We start from the raw sequence: 19205 nt of genomic DNA on the forward strand, positions 1-19205 counted from the left end.
GGGCGACGCACGCAGTCGGCGTTTCTTGAGTAGCTATGAAACGTTAAAAGAAAGAAAGAAAAAAAAAAAAGGAAGTACTACAAAGAAGGAAGAAAGGCGCGTGCACTGAACTTAGAACTCGAATGAATCACCGAGTTAACTTGACGGCGGCGGCGCAGAATGCTGAAAGGAACAGGTGAAAGGAGAATGAGAGGAAGGTATTCGCTTTACGTAGAAACGTCATTTGTGTCCATTGTTCCATTTGTCCTTTCTTTAAAATGACCTTTCTATTTTCTAACAGTGAGCGACAGAAGGACGAGGCTGAGCGGTAGTGAACATAGGAAACGTCCGAAGAAAAAACATTAACTGATAAAGCTAGGATATCGCTTTCGGTCAAGGTTTTTCCAAAGGGTTAAGGCTTACATGCTCGCGGCTTCACGCGGGTCCTGTGAGCCGTTGGCGGTCACGAAGAACGCAACCTACAACTCATCCTAATATTGGACGATCAGCGTGTTTGCGCGAGTCAAGACTGAAAAGAAAGAATGGACACGTAGGACGATGACGACACAACCGCATCTTTCAAAAGTTCCAAAAGGGAGCGACCGATTAAAGGCGGGAAAATTGAGGCAAGGGAAAGTAACTAAAAAGAGAGGAGGGGGTGAACAGACGATAAGAAAAAATGCCAAGTCAGGTCGACGGAGTCATCTCTGATACGAGAAATTCAACTTCAGTCTTCGCCAGAAACAGTGAGGAATTAGAAACGTTGCTGTTTGCGCTGTTCATGGCAAATGATCTATATGTTGCTGTTGCCCATTTCGTGAATGTCGCTTCTCCGCACTGTACTCGTGCGCGGCAAAGAGACGGGCACTCAACAGAACTAACTAAGCCACTTGGACGGACCACGAACAATGAGAAATAGAGCGGAACCTCCGAGTGCAGTTAGCGTTCTGCACGATGACCAAGTCGAGAAACTCGTTATTGGCAACCTTTTTTTTTTTTTTTTTTTTTTTACGTTTTAAAAATTTTTGCACGTTTACCGTAACATTATGACAGAGTACCGCGGCCCGAGGTGTCGGCTACAGTATCGAGAAGCTGAAATATTTCCTTGCGCAACGTTAGCAAAAAAAAAAAAAAAACATTGTATCGATTTGTAGCACGGCATAGCAAGGTAAGCAGTTCGGCGGAGTTTAGCGCAGCAATCAGATCCCTGCAAAAGTGGTGGAACGTCGCCGCACGGCAGCCACGGAAGACCAGTAAGCACGCTCGCGCGGCCAAGCGGCGGCACGGACGTCGCAAGAAAACAACAGGAACGCAGGAATACGGCAACGGGTGCACTTGAGCCCAGATGCAAACCCCTCGTTCCCACGCGCCGCCACCAGAAGAGACGCTCGAACGTGCCTCCTGCTGAAAAAGCAGTTTTCCCCCACAAAGCCCCAAGTCCCGCCACTCGGCAAGACACCAACCACATCTTCCACCCTCGCCGTCCCCAACGACCCCGTCGTTCTCCCCGTCAAAGAAACGCACAACCGAAAAATGAAGCACCCACAACAAGGTCCCCCGGCACTCCTTTCACCCCGCGCACACACAAAAAAGAGACGCGACCGGCTGGCTCCGAAGCGGCAGGCACACCAGCCGCCCAATGGGCCGGCAGTGCACAGGAGCCGCACGCACCGCGGCAGAAGGGGACAAGCAGCACCCAGACGACAAAACACGCCCCCATTGTCCAACCCCTTCCTCGCTCCCCCCAGTCACCGGCGCTATAAAAGCGGCCGGCGGGAACAGGGCCATCAACCAAACCCTCCTCCATCCGACCATGGTGCTACCGTGGTTCGATGCACCCAACTCGTGGGCCATGGCCGCCTTTCTGGCCGCGTTCCTCCTCGTCCGACGATGGACGACGTCGGGCTCCAAGGGCCGTCACTGTTCTTCCGAAGGGGTCCGGTCTTCGAGCAGATGCCCTCCGGGACCTCGTGGGCTGCCCCTGGTGGGGTTCCTGCCCTTCTTGGGCAAGGACTTTCATCGGACCCTGCAGACTCTAGCCGGAGTGTACGGTCCGGTGTACCAGATCTTCCTGGGGTCCAAGCGGGTCGTGGTCATCAGCGACCACAAGCTGGTGCGCAGGGCCTTCAGTCAGGCGGCGTTTTCCGGCCGCCCGGACACCGAGCTCACCAAGCTGCTCCAGGGATACGGTGGGTCGCACGTCTTGGGGCCATGGTTCGCAGAATCTTCGCGCGCGCGAGCTTTCCCATCGGAGAGGTGTGGCGGCAGACGCGCAACGAGAACACGAAACCAGCCGCAAAAAGATCGCGTTCATCAGGTATGGGAACTTCGTTGCGCGTGCGTATTCGCGCTTATAATAAATTGCCGCCCGCTCGTGTGTCCATAAAACGTCATTGACCAAAGTTTAACCGATTATATCGACAAAACACCTCACAAAAAAATAAAATCATTGAAGCTTGCATAGGCGATGTCGTCTGCGACCACGAAGCTTGACACAGTACGAATTTCAATATGCCATTCATCAACTTTGCGTGTCCCCAAACATGATTACGAAGAAGGAAAAAAAAAAAAAGTTTTCGTTGAATCGCGTTTGGACAAATAAACGTACTCGAAACACTGCACTCGCGGAAGTGAGAGGGGACGCACGCTTCCTCTGACGCGTTTCTGCCTCGAGATTTAATTTTGCTCAGCGCGAGCTGCCACTACTGCTCATGGCGCGTACCTTACCACCGTACAATACTTCCTCGCACACACTCGTTAGAAACTTGAACGTCAACTCGCTCTCAAACGCTCGCGTTTTCCCCGACGGACAGCGTGCAATTCGACGCGTGCGCCTTTCCCGCCTTCGCGCGCCAACAGTGTTACGGGACCCGAACTGGTCCACATGCCGTCCTTCTGCGGTCGATGACCCGGTCCGTGCAGCGGACGCACGTGCTTCACGTATCGGCCGTTCCGCCGCCTGTGCGACCACGATCGCTTCGTGCTCTAATTTCGCCACTCGTTTTGTTTACCTTCCACGCTGCTGTGCCGAGTCTTGTTTCGTTCGAAAAAGAGGGGGACGGCGGCCACGTTCGCCGTTTGAAACCAATTTTCACCTGTCGTTCGTTTGAATCGCGCGGAAGTTTCGATTTTCCTGTAGCTTTTCCTAGCAAACCGGATACCGTAAAAGATAAGGAACCGCGAACATCGAATTCTTCGCCGATATTTTGACCAATGATGATGTCTGTCAGCTGTACGTGGCCTATCAGAACTGCCATTTTCGCGTACGTATCTACCTGTGTTGGATAAAGTACATCTAAAAAGGACTCGAAGAACAAAGCACATCATAAGTTCAACGCCGTCTCCTCGCGTTTCTGGCGAGAGATTATCCCTCCCAGGTATTTCTTCACAGTTGATAAAGCATCCTTGAAGTCGGGAGTTATACTTTGCTCGAAAGGCACGAGGAAAAAAAAACTTTAAGTACAAGTACATACTCGGATAATGTACGTCAAGTGAAGTACAAGAATGTACGTAAGTACAAACCAAACCTCAAAACACCTCTCATAAAGCGACATCTCGAACGGATCGCCGTATTTTTGTGAAGTAAGGATGCGATTGAGTGAGAATCGCGACGTCGCGTTTCCTGCGGAATTGTTGAGGGGGAGGGGAAACGGCCATGCTTCCTTCCCTCTTCGCGTCCTCCCGGAGTCAATTCAAAGCGAGAAGAGGAGGAAACGAGAATCGGCGACGACCATCCGTTGGAGATATCGCTTTATGAGTGATGCTACGGGGTTTGTAGCGCCCCGCCTAGCGCTTCCGTGTGGTTTTCTGAAATAAACATTTCGGTTCAGCATCCATTTAAAAAGCCCCCGAAAGAATTTTTTTCTTATTAGCAGTTGCGTTGGGACACGTGAATTAAAAAAAAAAAAATAATTTTACAAAAAAATTAATTCACCCCAATATTGATGGCGCGAGACGCGATTTAGTCGTTAGGAGCCTCCTCCCCACTTGTTTTCCCTCTCGGCACTTCAGGCGCGTGGTGGAGAGGTGGATCGGCTTGGCCTTCTCGTTGAGGTGGAGAGAGAGTATGACCATCTTGTTGAGGTCGAAAAAGTGCACGACCATTATGTGATATGTCATGGACTTTGCGCGCACATTTTAAAGCAAATTTCGCGCCGTCAATATTGCTCTAAAAAAAGAACGCGTAAAATTAATTTCTTCACACGCGTGTCCCAACCAAACTGCTAAAAAAACTTTTTTTAATGGTTTTTTGGGGCTCGTTTGCGCACTTGCGTTTGCTTACGACCGAGTTCTGTGATCTCGGACGCCGACAACATCTGGCACGTTGGCGCCATCTATGAGGAGGCCCTGGAACTGCATTTAACTAGAGTGAAGCCTTTTGTAGTATTCGTGATATAAAATGATCCTATGAGAAATGGTCGTTTATAAAACTAATTTTTTTTCAAGCCAATAAAAAAAAAAAAAAGAATGCGCGAAAACAAAATAGCACATATACGGAAATACCAAGTGTTCCTTAGGCACTGGATAGATAAAGACAGTGGATACGCACGTTGAAATTGATCCCAATACGGTTTAAAAAGCAGGGTCGACAATATATAAAAAATTATTTGAATTGTTCAGTTTAATCGTGATTTATAAATCATAATTTAAATCACACCAGTTTTACCGCGGTGATAAATTAAATCAAACCTTTCCCATACAAGTAATTTCCAGAATGTGTTTTTTTAACTTACTTTGTCTGTTATTGCATGTTTTCTATGTGCATTCGTTTTGTATCTAAATCAAAGAATCATCAAGAAAGATTGCAGCAGGCTGAACACGAGCAAAAAGCAGTGCACTTGTGATCAAATCAGAATGTTCAGCTTTGTTTCTACCTTCCATTTTGTACATTAGCTACATTGTTTGTGTTTTTTTTTAATGCAAGTCATAATGTAAAAGAAACGAAAACAAGTAACACCATATTGCGAGTAAATCAAACAGTAAAATATGTTATTAAAGCTTTTCTTTTTACTGACTAAAAAAGACCAAACTGTTTTTGTTCTAGTATGTTGTAAATCCTTACAACAATAAAAAGTTATAAATTAAAGTGCACTTTAAAAGTATAGTATATTTTTCGTCTGTATTTGATGAACTGGTCAATCATTATGTGATACATCTAGAAATAAATAATTGCTTTTTCGAAGCTAGAGCGATTTATACCAAATTAGTCCGCTTTCAACCAAATTAATCTGATTTCAATAAAATAAATCTGATTTATTCAATTTTCACCGTGGTTTTAAGTCACTTGGTCGAAATCAGTCGCAAGCGTGTGAACCAGCCTTTATCTTCAACAACGAGGCTAAGGCAGGCTTCAGACGGGGCAACTTTCCCGGCAATTTCGGGGTTGCTGGAGGGTTGTTCCCTAGCTTTCCCTAGATCGACACGAATTGCTCGGATCACGTCCGGCACAAAACGGGCGAGCAGCTCGAACTCGGAGACGTCTGAAGCGGCAGCAGCCAATCGGGGATGAGATATATTCACGTGAGACCCCTGTGGCGGTGATGATGACAGCTAAAGCCTTGGGTCTGGTTTGAGATTAATCACTTTTTTTTTTTTGGGGGGGGGGGGGGGGAAATCGCTTCGGAAAGATGAAAAAGTATTCTCAATGTCATTTAAAGATATAAAAATCATGTTTATAGTGTGTCACCGTGCGTCTAAAAAGTGCAAGAAAAATATGATTTAATGATGATGGTGAGTCGTAGCAATAGACCACTTCCATAAATCATTGTGAGCAACACTGCACGCGTTGCACTCTGGGAACTAGCTGGCCAGGGAGGAGAGCGGTATGGTTTCGATTTCGATTGACACGCCAAGAGGAGATCATACACAGAGCGTGGATTATAAACAACCGTTATCTCATGTTTCCTGGTCCCGAGTGCATCGCTCTGGGCGGGTGTAGCCCGAAAGAACCCATTGCCGTTTGAACCCGTCCCATTTGGACCCATTTCCGAAACGACCTTCCCGTTTGAACCCGTCCCGTTTCGACCCATCCCCGAAACGACCTTCCCGTTCGAACCTGTCCCGTTTTAACCCGTTCCCGAAACGCCCTCTATATTTGAACCCGTAGGCACGACATATTTTACGTTTGAATTCATCCCGTTTGAACCCGTTGGTATAAAGCCCCGCACATCTCAACCTCTTCGCGAAAAGTGTCCATCGTTCTAATCCTGGTTTGCGCAGTTTTTCTGCTTAAGAATATGTCTTGAAATCATGTTAATGCAATTAATGCAAATGTGCAGGCAAACAATTTAATTATGTTGTGAAATATTTTTGCTTGTAAATGTATTCTTAAAATATGCAATACTTTCAGACAAGCTTCAACGAAATATATTTCTACTTGAACCTCTTAAAATGTTTCTTTCAAAATGGTCCCCAAAATGTGGAACTACGAAATGCACTATGCACACTGCGCGACAACGTTACCACGAACACAATGTTGGCAGTTTTTCGAATTTTACTTCGAGGTATTAGAAGGTACCCGATTTTACCGCTTAGGTTAGTGGCCCAGATGAACACTTTCAAACACACTAATAATATTGATGGCAGTCTTCAGATTTTTTTTTTAGACAAACAGCTAAAACCAATAATCGCTTGTTCGCGCTAACGGTTCCGCGCTCTGTACAATAACAGGGAGCTTTCGTAGACCGTTTTCGACGTCACGTGACGCTCCTCCACAACCTGCTACGATACCCAGAACTCTACAGTCAAGGCCATCGGCGCGCAGGCGCAGCGGCTTCTTCGTTGCGGAGGGCTTAGGGAAAGGGGAAACGCGGTCTACGAAAACTCCCTAATGTATTAGAGTACCGCAGGCAAGCATTTTGAGTAAGCAAAAATTAGCGTTGCCTAAATTTTTATATCGCGACGCTATTTTTAGGTTGCCCAAATCGCTTGCGTACATTATTCTAAAACTTTCTTATAGTGAACGGGATATTTTTAAAAGTGATAAATCAGACAGGCTGACGGGCATATGAGTGCGACTTCATTTTCTTATAACTTCAAACACAGAATTGTCGCGTACACAGGAAAAAATCATAAACCAGAAAATGCTATCACCTTGATGAGGAATTTGAGCTAGAAAATCGCACCATCAGAAAAGTGACACCCCAGTTGTGATAGTTCGCGGCGGTCACCTGGCCCGCACGGCACCACCATTTGCAAGCTGCTGCAGCGATATCCTTGTCAAGGCCTCATCTCGTTTGCAGGTCGATGAAGTTGTAAATGTTTGGGTGAGCCCTCCCTGACACAGCGTTTATCTTACTGTGCCATGTCTCCGAGGTTGTTTCGGGAGAGGAAGAAGTGATGTGGGAGCAGGGAGAACAGACAGTGGACACTTGAACATAATCAACTGTTAACAAACAATGCAAACGAATCGAACGATGGCCGAAACGGGAAGGTTGTTTCGGGAAGGGCGAAACGGGAAAGGATGAAACGGGAAGGTCGTTTTGAGCCGGGTCGAAACGGGAAGGTACAAACGGGAAGGTTGTATTGGGAATGGGTCGAAACGGGAACCACCCCTCTGGGCCCCTAACCAACCTAAATGGCCAGACCTTGAAGCTTCAGCACAAGCCCGAACCATACGTAAAGCTTGTCTTGACACATGCTTGTTTATTTTTGTACTCGAGCCTTTTTGTTAGCGTTTCGAGGTATGTGGACGAGCCAATGCTGGGAATCTTGTTGTTGCGAAACTCGGGGATCTTGCTTGTGCACGAGTCAACACGCCGTAGCAACGAATAAGTTTGCGTACACCGAGCTCGCAACTTTATATTCGTGTTGCTGGTCAGCAGGTTTGTTACTTGCTTTGTGCGTCCATTGACGAAATTACATTTTTCAATTACTGTTTTTCTTAATACGCCCGAGTACGGAAGGTGAAACTGGGAGATGCCGTTGAAAAGCTAAAAAAACACCCCTTATCCCTTTATAGCTGTACTGATTCGCAGCTGCACGAAGTGAAGTTCCTACACGCTTGGATTCGAATAATTCAATATCGCATGAAGTTATCCTCCTATCATATAGGCACATTCACAGATACAAATCGTTTTGAAGAAAGCAACAGTCGAGCACTTGCGTGAAGAATGTCGCACAGTTCGGCGGACAGCACGTGTACGCTGTGAACCCCTTGCGGTGCGCCAAATGAACTAAAGAATTCCAAGCGCATTTGGCGGTTGCTAATGGCCATAAGGTTTGTTCTTCCCGACTGAGTATGCCGAGATAATTTTAGAACCACCGTTCAGACACAGATCTTGGGCGTCGGTAAAGGTTCGTTCAAAAAGGCTTCGCGAGGGGTAGGGGACGCTTGTAAGAAACTCTGTTGTAGCTAGCCGATATCGGTGTTTGCGAAAACTTAATTTCCAATCGGCATAAAAGTTTAGTAGGAAATTTATGATGACACGAGGAGGACTTCATAGTAACATTTGGGCAGTAGTGAGTGTGAATTTATTGCGTTTCCTTAAAAGTTCATGCGCCAACGTTGGCTCAATTGTGAGTATCCTGTGAGGATGCAGCTTGTTTTTCGCTCAGTGAAGTAACACGAAGCGGACCTTTGGCAAACAAAAAATGTGCTCAGAGTGATCCAATTTCAATTGTGGTTCACTGGTACTAGACAGGATAATTGAAAGTGAGCTCAAAGATGCAATTGTGGGGTGAGGGGACTAATTAAGTCACGTCTTACTACGTTTGCATACGTATTCACAATATCCGGCATATCGGGAACCAAGAAAAGTGCCCCAGTCTTCCTTCTATATTGGTCGAGAATGACAGTATTGTACATTCGTGGGAAGTCGGACAATCGAAAACGCAAGCAGCGCATTCGGTAACGGCGTGATAGCATGAATTGGAGCTCCTCAATCAAAACCGAAACTGAGTGGCCAACTAGTTCCCAGAGTGCACTACGTGGCATTTCGCCTCGATGAGGCACTTCGAGTTTTGGAAGAAGTCTGTTCGGTTGCTGCGTGTGAACGCGGGCAGGTCGGGTTGATGGTGTTGCGACGTCAAGTTGCTGGGCGAAATTGCCCCGTCTGAAGCAGGCCTAAAAGTCGCTCCCGCCTGCTGCTTCCGAAATAGCGGGATGTCCAAATAGGAACCCCGGCCCCAGATTTCTTTTGTGGGTCTACTCAGTGAGGAATTCCCTATAGGCGGCCAAGACACGAACCAACATCAACAGCCAGAAATTGGGGGACGATTGTACGACGTAATAAAACTTAAAGGGAAGCTGAAACACTTCTTGAAAAAAACGAGTTAGAGGTGAATTCTGGCGTATTTTTATCCCGTGAATCTGAATATCACTTTTGTTTTCCCTGAAGATGCAACTAAAAGCGAGAAAAAGCGAAAAAACATTCGACCAGTCGTGACGTCATACTAGGATCTTCGGGCCGCCAAGCGCGTGTCGCTCGTGTGTTCAGCGCGTGCAACGGCAAGCTTGCCAGGTATATTTCCCCGCACTGACACCAGTCGTGACGTCTCTTTCTGACCTTTCTGAAAATAGCAAGAGTGCGCGTGCATAGCTTTGACAGGCGCTGAAGATGCGCGAGAGCAGATATTCCGAACGCTCCTAGTGTGACGTCACGCCGCGGGAAGGAGGGGCTTCGGCGGTACCTTAAAAATTAATTTCTGAAGCCTCCATGTACCAAATTGAAAAATAATCTTGATATTCCTGATCCTGAAGGTAGAATGAAGGCCCTTGAAATGTTTTTTCTCAAATAGAGAACCGCTTCAGTTTCCCTTTAACTACAACAACTTTTTTTTTTTTTTTTTTTTTTCTCGTTTACGCTTACGCAGTTTTTGAAGCGCATGCCAATAACAGGTGCCGCTGAAATTATGATCCTTTACGCTTGCACCGTTGCCAAATTTTTCCGCCGAACTTAGGGGGAAACATAATTGGTGTATAGCTCACGTGATGCAAATTTTCGCTACATTTAGCGGGGAACCTGAATTCGTTTGCAAGTCCCGTGACATTAATTTTTCTGCTAAATTTAGCAGGGAACTGAATTCGTTCACCCTCACGCCGTCAGAAACTGGGGAGACGTGCCTGTAAAGGCGCATTCACACCGGCAAGTCGCAGCTGTCGTGCGACAATTTTTGTCGCGCGACAGGTTTGGAGCAGTTGCTTCCAGACCGAATGTTGCGACTTGTCACTGAGTCGCCCGGCAGCTGAACCAATCAGAGGCACCTCGGAAGTGACGGAAGGTGCACCTCGCATTTCTTTACATCCGACACGCCAAACTTTTGTGGGAGAAGTAGCAACCAACACGTCCGCTTAACGCCTCGGTTCGCGGCAGCGGCCATGGATACAGAGCCCCGGAGGTCTCTGCGGCGACCCTGGTCAGTGCTATTAAAGGATACCCATTGCTTTATAAGCGGAGCACCCCGATTTGACCGAGCGCCCGAAAAAAAGAACTCGGCCTGGCAGAAAATCTCTGCCACTTCTTGACAGGTGTGTATTGCGACGCGGTAGCTCGAGCAAGTGCACGCCATCGTACGGTTCCGAAGGACCCAGGTCCACATACCGAGTCTTTTTCATATGGCAACATACATGTGTAGCTGTCAGACAATGAAAACGGAAAAGTACCAAACGCGAACCCGATCCGCGGCGGAGTGCACCCAATCGACGGCGGCTCCAAAGAGCTTCCGAGGCTATGTTCTAAAATGTAATCGTTCTTACCCCAGGGTAAGGGCTTTGTACCTTAGCAATCGAAAACATACCAGTGTTTAGCGTTGTTCTATATTTGTTGTCACGTGACTTGGATCCATTTGGGTAAGATTTGAACACGACCCGAGAAGCGACTCACCGATAGCGACTCGCGAATGGCCTGCAGTGTGAACTTCGGTGGTCGCTAGTCACTCTCGCGACTGTCGCTAGTCGACAGCGTGAACGCGCCTTAAAGGGGTGCTCCGGATATTTCTTCATGCTCCCCGATTTGCCTGCAAATCTGCCACACACACAAACGACCATTGCTGAAATAGTATCCTAAATATAAAGTAAAAATATTTGTCTTTTTGCGAAGTCATTGAATTTGCAACTTTGGCCCTCGCCGTGTTTTTCGAACTGAAAGTCTCTAATGGCAACAACGAAAAAGTGACGCCAGTGGAAGGTATGGGTTCACCCTTTGGACTCTACCGTAAAATCCTGAAATAGCGCCCACACTCGATAGATCGCCCACTCCGCTTTTATGTTCGAACACGTGTTTCCCTCGAATACTGATAGGTCGCCCACCTTCCAAAAATAGCGATGCCCGAAGGTTGAGAAAGGTGCCGGAGGGTAGGGGAGAAGGTTTGGAAACCTAGGATTCCCTTCACAAAAAGAAGAGGCCACACACAATAAGGGAGATAAGATAACGGAAGGAGCCCGGAAAGCGGTCAAGGTCACTTATTGAATGACATCAGGAAAGCGTTGAAGGTCACTTAGTGGTTGTCGTCAGATCGCCCGAGAACCCCAGAAAATCTTTCGACCAGCAAACTGTGAAGACGTTTCTTGTGTATACTCTGGATGAGGTCCAGCTATACCATCCAGAAGAAAGTGGAAGTCGTGGAATGGCACCGCAAGAACGGAGCTAACGTGAGCAAGACTGCGCGCCATTTCGAAGTTGACCGGAAGCGTGTACGGAAATGGAATACGAGCTACCAAGTACTTCTACAACAATGCCATGGAACGAACAAGTTGAAGAGAGCAATAGGTAGGGGACGACCCGTTTTTAGTGAAGAAATCGACGACGCACTGATGGACTTCCTGGAGACTGAGAGGTCCGCCGGTCGAGCAGTCAGCAATCGCCTGCTTCAAGAGCATGCGCGGAAACTGGCAGAACAGATGGGCAAAGGAAACTTCCAAGCGTCATGCCAGTACATAGCTAACTGGAAGAAGCGATTTAATGTGTCTATGCGGGTGGGGACCAACGAAAGTCAGAAGCTGCCTGCCGACTACGTTGAAGCAATTACGGTGTTGCGAAAGGCTGTGTCAACTCTGCGCCTGGAGCACAACTACTCGGACTACAACATAGCCAACATGGATCAGACTATGGTCCGGATGGATTGCCCTGCTGCGAGAACCAACAATGCTGTCGGCGAGTCGAGTATTCGCATCGCCAACACCGGCTGTGCTCGGCGAGGGATGACGGTGGCCTTGTGCGCGACGCAAGCGGGCATCAAGCTACCTGCTTTGATCGTACTGAAGGAGCCAACCGGCCGGATTCCCCCCAGAGTACTCTTTTCTCTAAGGATTCCAGGTATGTTGTAATTAATCACCATTCAGGGTATAAATGTCGAAACAAAGCCTTAGAAATACGTAAAAATAAGGCTGACAGCATTTTTTTTTTTTTTTTTAAATAGAGCGACTGTTGCGTCATCCATTGACAAAACGCCACAGCCCGTTTTGTTTTGTATCGCCCCATTTCCGAAAGATGGCGTAGCCGTTCTGGCCGGCGCCATCTTGAGCGCACGAGCAGTTGGCGCGTGACTTGCTGGCTTTCCGAAGCTTACTCACTTGCGCGTGCTTCGGCGCTCGGCCATAAAATCTGGCAGTTCGCATATCTTCACTGATCGGCGTAGCATGTGTAATGTGCGTTTGGGGCCCAAACTGTTATTTCATGTTATACTTGTTGTACTTGCAGCAAATGTGCGAGTTACTTCTTCCAAGAGCGGTTGGATGACCTCTCCCGTCCTACTGGAGTGGACTAGGAGAGTTTGGGGCCCGAACGCCGACGACGTGAGGAGACTGCTCATACTGGACCAAGCACCCATACACAAGACAGAGGCGGCTCGAGAAGCGCTTGACGCAAAAGACACCGACGTCGTCTTGATACCGGGCGGTTGCACGTCCATTTTGCAACCCGCGGACGTCTCATGGATGAAGCCCTTCAAGGACGCGCTGCGTGGAATTTGGGCATCGTTCTTCCGGAAAGGTTCGGTGACTCCAAAGGGCAACCTTCGCAAGCCGTCGCGTCAAGAGGTTGTGGACTTCGTGGCTCAGGCGTGGGCCTCCGTCTCCGAGGATACCGTGCGAAGTTCGTTCAAACGGTGCGGAATATCCACAAGGCTCGATGGTTCCGAGGACGGCGAGCTCAACGACCGTTTGGCTTCGGTAACCAATGGACCCGAGGATCCCGAGAGCCTCATAGACGAGGCGTTAGATTTAATCTTCGATAGCGAAAGCGATGTGTCGTTTGACGGTTTCAGCGATGAGAGCTAGGGAAACCCACGCTGCTTTGGCGCACACGTTACTCGATTTTTGTTTGTGATTTTGGTTATTAAATACTGAAAGATCGCCCACCCCACTTTTTTTGCCAATTATCTACGGCGAAAAGGGGGGCGTTAATTCAGGATTTTACGGTAGACTTTCTTCTCCACTGATTGATTACAAGCAGTTTCATGGTGTGAAATGAAAGCTTTGGAAGCTCACTCCAGTACCCATGCACCAGCAGGAAATAATTGCTTGGCACAGCCTATTTTTAGACTCCTTGCTCGACTGGCAAGCCTGCCTTCCACTGACGTCACAGCACTGAGAAGTGCAGGTACATTTGAATGTTGGTTTATGCAACATTTTCATTTGCCGATTTCCCAGTAACTATTATGAATTTCGCGATACTAAATTGCATACCGGAAAGGGTAAAAGCCGTGGATTCAGAAAATATAATTAGTTGGGATAGCTAAAAAAAAAATCGCCAGAGTACAACTTTAGAGCTGACGTTGTAAAAAAACGCCTTCTCTGCTTGCAGGCATTGTGAACTCAGCGGGCGCCCTGTGGCGGGAACAGCGGGCTTTCCTGCATCGCGTCTTCAGAGACTTCGTGCCCAGACATGGGCGGCCCGGAAGCGTGGCGCTCGAGCAGAAGATGCAGGTCAGTGCGCCAGTCAAAAGCTACGACCAACTATATTTTAATGCAAAAGCATTAACTGTCCATGGAGCGAGCTGATGTCATCAGTTTGAAGTGCGAAAACGGCACCTAGTTTCCGCGACTGCCTTCGGTTCCACTGGCTGGCGCACGTCGACGGGGCTCCCATTGGCCGCTGCACTCGTCAGTTTCCATGACTGCTTACCCCATGGCTCTGCGTGTCCATCAGCGCACCATTAACACGGAGCGTCCGAGGTCAGCGTGCCCAGGGGAGCACACGTGCTGACCGGCGACGAAAAGTATGCAGCAGACAACAAAGGGAGCGGACGAGCGGCTTGCATGCTTTCGCATTCACAACTCATAAGTGCTTAGGTGTACCTCGAGCTTTTTGTTTTATCGTAGGTGCAAGCAAAGCGGAAGCCACAAGCATGCAGTCTTTAACGACGCGTTCAATGACACGCGGCAGCAACTGCTGCAGGCACGAGCTCGCTATAAACTTTTCCAAAAAAAGGGAGTGTGGCCGATGCCATCTTGAGTGTTTGTGCATACGGCGCGTGCTTTGCTCGCTTTCCAAAGAAACAAACACGCACGAGCTGGGCTGTAAAGATTGCATGCTGAACTGTGATTTTGTAAACATTGGAAGGTCAAAAGAAAGGCACATTTGACAGGAAACAACGCGGACCCACGCTAGTCACCTTCGCTACACTGTCAAGTTAGAAGCACTTCAGACTTTTTGCTACATCAACCAATTGATATAACGACATTACAAGAATGTTTAGGAACATCCACAAAGAACATAGTGGTAGCTAGGCGTTCGATTCGTTTTGAATCATGTTTTTTTGTCCTCTCAGACAAAACATTGGTGTCTCCGCAACGTTGCCACAACACAGTCAAAGTTTAAAGAGTAAAAGGGCGCTGAACATTTGTTTCCGTACCCCTATAACGCAGTGCGTAATAATGAGAGATCACTGTAACATGCCTGGAACACAAATCACTGCAACACGCGTGTATTCCAAAAATGTAGTTATAGACTCGTCCAGTTTGAATCTCTTCTTGTGTCCTTGTTGTTTTTGGCGTCTAACTTTAAGAATCTTTACACACGTTGCAGATTACAGCCGCCATTGCTGACCTACTCTTACCGAAACATCAAGCTAGTCAAGCGGGAGTTATTGAGCTTCCACAAAACAATGCTGGGGAGGATACAGTAGAATCTGAAATGTCAATAACCCGGCCTTCTATGATATTTTGCAGTATTTGCAAAACCAAATATACAAGCTATCTTCTGGAAATGGCCACTTATAGCACTGTTAGATCTAATTCACTCTTATGATACAAGAATGATGAGTAAAAAATTAGGAAATATACATGAACTGGAAGTGTGTCAAGGCTACCCAATGGATGGCCCCACTGAGTTTGTTCCCAAACATACTTAGTCTGGGAAGCTTGAAAAACCGCTGGAGCCCCCCAGTTAACCGCGCCACATCCCCTTCTGACCCTTAGGTGCACATCGGCGAGTTCCTGGCATCAGTCGACTCGTTCGAAGGCAGCTCATCGCAGGTGCGGCACTCCATCGCCCGCGCCGTGAGCAGCATCCTGGGATCGTTTCTGATGAGCGTCACCTACTCGTCGCGAGACTCCAAGTTCGAGCAGTTGCTGGCCCTCTTTGAGGAAGGCTTCCGGCTGCTCACGCTCGCCGTACCCGTCAACTTCATCCCGGCCTTGCGCTACGTGCCGGGCTCCAACTGGGCCTACCGGCGCATCAAGCGAAACCGGCGCAAGACGGCGGACTACTTCCGGAGAATCGCCGACGCCCACCGCCTGTCCTACGTCGAGGGAACGGTCCGGGACATTGTGGACGCCTACCTGGTGCAGCTGACCCACGACAAGGCCAGGGGCCCGCCTGACCGGGACGGGAGCTCCTACTTCTCGGGTGAGGACAAACCTCCCAACGTCCTTTCGGGGGGCACCCTTTGCAGATGATCGCTTGCAAAAACAATGAAGGGCTGCATGCAAGGAATTGTGGGGAACATCCTACATGCACCTTGTTTTCATACACAGGCAGACTTAGCCTTAGACCGATGAATGCTGTAAGGTAATGTGGAGTAAAGCCGCTCGAATGGTCTTGTATTGAAAGTAGCGTAAAATGCGTCAATTTACGAAAAGGCCCGCACATGCTTCGGGTCGACCCCGCAATACGATGGTTGTCGGTAGTACTTGTAAGCAGCGGATATAACGTGGAGTGGAAACTCCTGCAACTTGCTGGTTATATCTTTGCCTGTAAAAGCTAACAGCCGGTAGTAGAAATTAAAAAAAAGAATAGATTGTTTTACGTGGCATTCAGCCCTACCGTAGTGTCCGATTGTTTAACCACCAACCAGAAACCGATCCGAACAGATGCCCTTAGTCTATAAAAAAATAATCCTCAAAGATTTCTGCCATGCCTAATGATATTCTTTATATTTTCAGAGGAGCAGCTGGTGCAGGTGCTGATGGACATCTTCAGCGCTGGCCTGGAGACAGTCACGTCCACCCTCGAGTGGGCCATCCTCTTCCTCGTGCGCCATCCAGACGTGCAAGAGCGCGTGCGGCACGAGATCGAGGCCCACGTCAGGCCCCACGGGAGACGGGCAACCATGGCCGACCTGCCGGCCCTGCCATACACCGAGGCCACTATCCTGGAGGTGCTACGGCGGGCCAACGTCATTGCCCTCGGAAATGCCCACGCCACGCTCTGGTCAGCACTCATAACTATAAGGTTGCGTGCACCTTGTGGATGGGGGCTTGTAAATGCTTGCCACTACGGCTTCTGGGCACTACCACCTTGCTGATGGTCTGTAGACCTTCTCATAGCTAAGACTGGGTGAATGGATGAATATTAACAGCTGTGCCCTTTATAGCGGTCTGCAGCTTGTGCCATCTAACCTAGAAGCTTTACAAACATGATTCCTCCCCTCTTAATGCATTTCTATAACTATTGTAGAAGTCACCACTATACTCATAAGCCATTACTGTCACCTAGAACCTTGAAACGAGGATGCTTTGATGTCCCACTGGTGCTAGCAGGCGCGAGGCACACACAATGGCAAGTTCATGGGTATTGCTGAAATGCCCCTAGCATGCTTCTTGCTGCAAGGAAAGATCCTCTGGTTCCCACTGCTTTCTTCCGAGGGTAATATGGGATGGAAGTATTCCAGGAATCTACTGAAAGCTTCCTAGAGTCGCTCTGTGGCATCACAGGTAAATGCTATGGATAAGGCAATCTGAATGAGAAAGTCAGCAAGATTGTTAGGGGCTCTAAGTTAGATGCCCCTGTTGATAGACCATCAGCAAAGACTCAAAAGCTGTAATGTTCACGTACAAGTGCTAACGACCACAAGAATTTAGACAATATGTTGCTTTGGATATCTTGCTTGGAAGGCAATTGTTTAAGACAGTCGGCCAAACATTAATTCTGTCATAGTAACCCTTTCCGTGTAATGACAATGAAGGCTGAGGTTGGCTTTTCCTGCTTCAATAGAAGTAACCATTCAAAAGATGCTGGAAAGAATGCCCCTACTATATGAGCCTACCCTGCATCATGAGATCTTGACACTGGAACCATTCACAAAATTCTAGACCCAATTTATCGTGGGCTTTCTTTAAATTGCCATTCATAGGTCACTACTGCTCTAAAATAGCTCCAGATAATAAAAGAATGGTTCATAAAGTAATATCCTCCCTCCATTCAGTAGTAGTAGGACAGCTTTTATTTCCAGGTAAACTTAGCACGACCAGGGAACCCAAATCACTTCAGAAAAAATGAATTCACTCAACGTTTCGAGAGCCCATGGTGAGACCGTTCTTTAGAAAACACATGCTTCTTGTGCTAACCATGAGGCATATCCACACCAGAACATGTGCATTCAACTCAGTGGACCAAAACCAGCCAAGTCAGCAACGAGCCGATATATCTGGAAATATTTCCGTGCAATTTTAGTGAAGGACCAAGTTGAATCTCGAGAAAGAATCGCAGAATCACCTTTTACCCCGCAGTGATGTGGAGCTGGCGGGCTACCACATTCCAGCGGACACGCACGTCATCTCCAACCTCTGGGCCATCCACATGGACACTGAGCTGTGGCACGAGCCAGAGCTCTTCAATCCAGGGCGCTTCCTAGTCAATGGCAGGGTGCACAAGCCAGACTTCTTTATGCCCTTCTCGGTTGGTGAGTGGTGCTTCTCTGAAGATTGGAGTTGATAATCTTATCTTCATTTGGTTCCATAACCGTGCGTCCATCTTTGTGCATGTTCTCTTCAAACTTGGGTATCCTTTTATCGTGCCCCAGTCTCGGGCTAATGTCATCATGGTGCACGAAGCATATTTCTCTCAACTAAATTATTCTGACAAAAATCCCGTGTACCTGTGCCTTCATTTAATCAGTGTTTTTGCCGGAGAACAATATGATATAATTACCCAAGTTGCTCCAAAAATTAGCAACATTCTTCGCTGCAGAGGAGACATAGTTTGAAACATTCAGGGACGCACGTGCCCCGAACCAAAAACGTTGCAAAAAGGAGTGTCACACGTTGTGCGTGCGACACTCCTTTCAACAAGACAGTTGGCACACACAGCCATCCTCACATCAAGCCAGGGCAAGCATGAAAGGCAGACTTTCCGTAAAATTAATTTGCGGCACCATAAATTAGCAGACTTCTTTACATTTGTGTTCAACGCATTTCAAACATAAATGCCTTTCTAGTGTTTGCAGACTTAGAGGGGGAAAGTTTCTTGGGGTGACATGACCGAGGCTTTCGGGGCCGGTTTGCTTGAAAAAGCGTCATAGCTAAGACTGAAAGAGAGCAGACTGACATGTGACCTTGAGCATCAAGTGCGGACGCACTTTAGACTCGACTTCACATGCCACTCAACTTGAGCGCTAACTTCGGCAGTGCTTTCTTTCACGCAGTTTTGGGCAAGACTATTTCTAGGAAGCTGGCCCAGGGGGTTGCTTTTCTGGAGACTGAATGGTCATCAAGCAAGTGTGAAACGCCGATCACGCTCAAGGGCGCGTCCCTGTCTCTTCCCCAGGGCGCCGCATGTGCCTGGGGAATCACCTGACGCAGACGGAGGTCTTCCTGTTCCTCAGCAACCTGGTGCAGAGGTACAGCCTCGAGCTGCCACCGGGCGAGAACCTTCCATCGATGGACGGTCATGTCGCAGTCTCCCATACTCCCACGCCCTTCAAGCTCAAGGTCACGCCAAGGGCACCTCTATGCAAGGCCGTCGCATGAGCAAACGACAGCACAGTTTGTTTCGCAATGCAATGTTGCACTGTCATGCTCCCAACAACTAACGTTTATGAAAATGAAATGAAGACAGGGCAACGCA

At 48.0% G+C, this 19205-nt stretch overlaps 3 protein-coding genes across 3 annotated transcripts in view; 2 read left to right on the plus strand and 1 right to left on the minus strand.

Moving 5' to 3' along the window:
• Positions 1 to 1792: 1792 nt before the first annotated feature.
• On the plus strand, positions 1793 to 19108 carry LOC121834538 (cytochrome P450 18a1-like). Its single transcript, XM_042288239.1, has 6 exons — positions 1793 to 2168; positions 13722 to 13843; positions 15338 to 15767; positions 16304 to 16571; positions 17870 to 18042; positions 18906 to 19108. The coding sequence occupies exons 1-6, from the start codon at positions 1793 to 1795 to the stop codon at positions 19106 to 19108; spliced, it is 1572 nt and encodes a 523-aa protein (XP_042144173.1).
• On the plus strand, positions 11501 to 12509 carry LOC121834535. The gene has a single exon (XM_042288237.1). The coding sequence runs from the start codon at positions 11501 to 11503 to the stop codon at positions 12242 to 12244; it is 744 nt and encodes a 247-aa protein (XP_042144171.1). The 3' UTR covers positions 12245 to 12509.
• LOC121834536 (rRNA methyltransferase 1, mitochondrial-like) overlaps positions 13851 to 19205 on the minus strand; it is a 33502-nt gene continuing 28147 nt past the window's right edge. The window contains exon 9 of the mRNA XM_042288238.1: positions 13851 to 14051. The gene's annotated coding sequence lies outside the window, so the exon portion shown is untranslated. The remainder of the gene's footprint in view (positions 14052 to 19205) is intronic.

This window comes from Ixodes scapularis, unplaced genomic scaffold (assembly GCF_016920785.2).
Source record: "Ixodes scapularis isolate PalLabHiFi unplaced genomic scaffold, ASM1692078v2 ptg001299l_1__unscaffolded, whole genome shotgun sequence".
Classification (NCBI taxonomy): Eukaryota; Metazoa; Arthropoda; class Arachnida; order Ixodida; family Ixodidae; genus Ixodes; species Ixodes scapularis.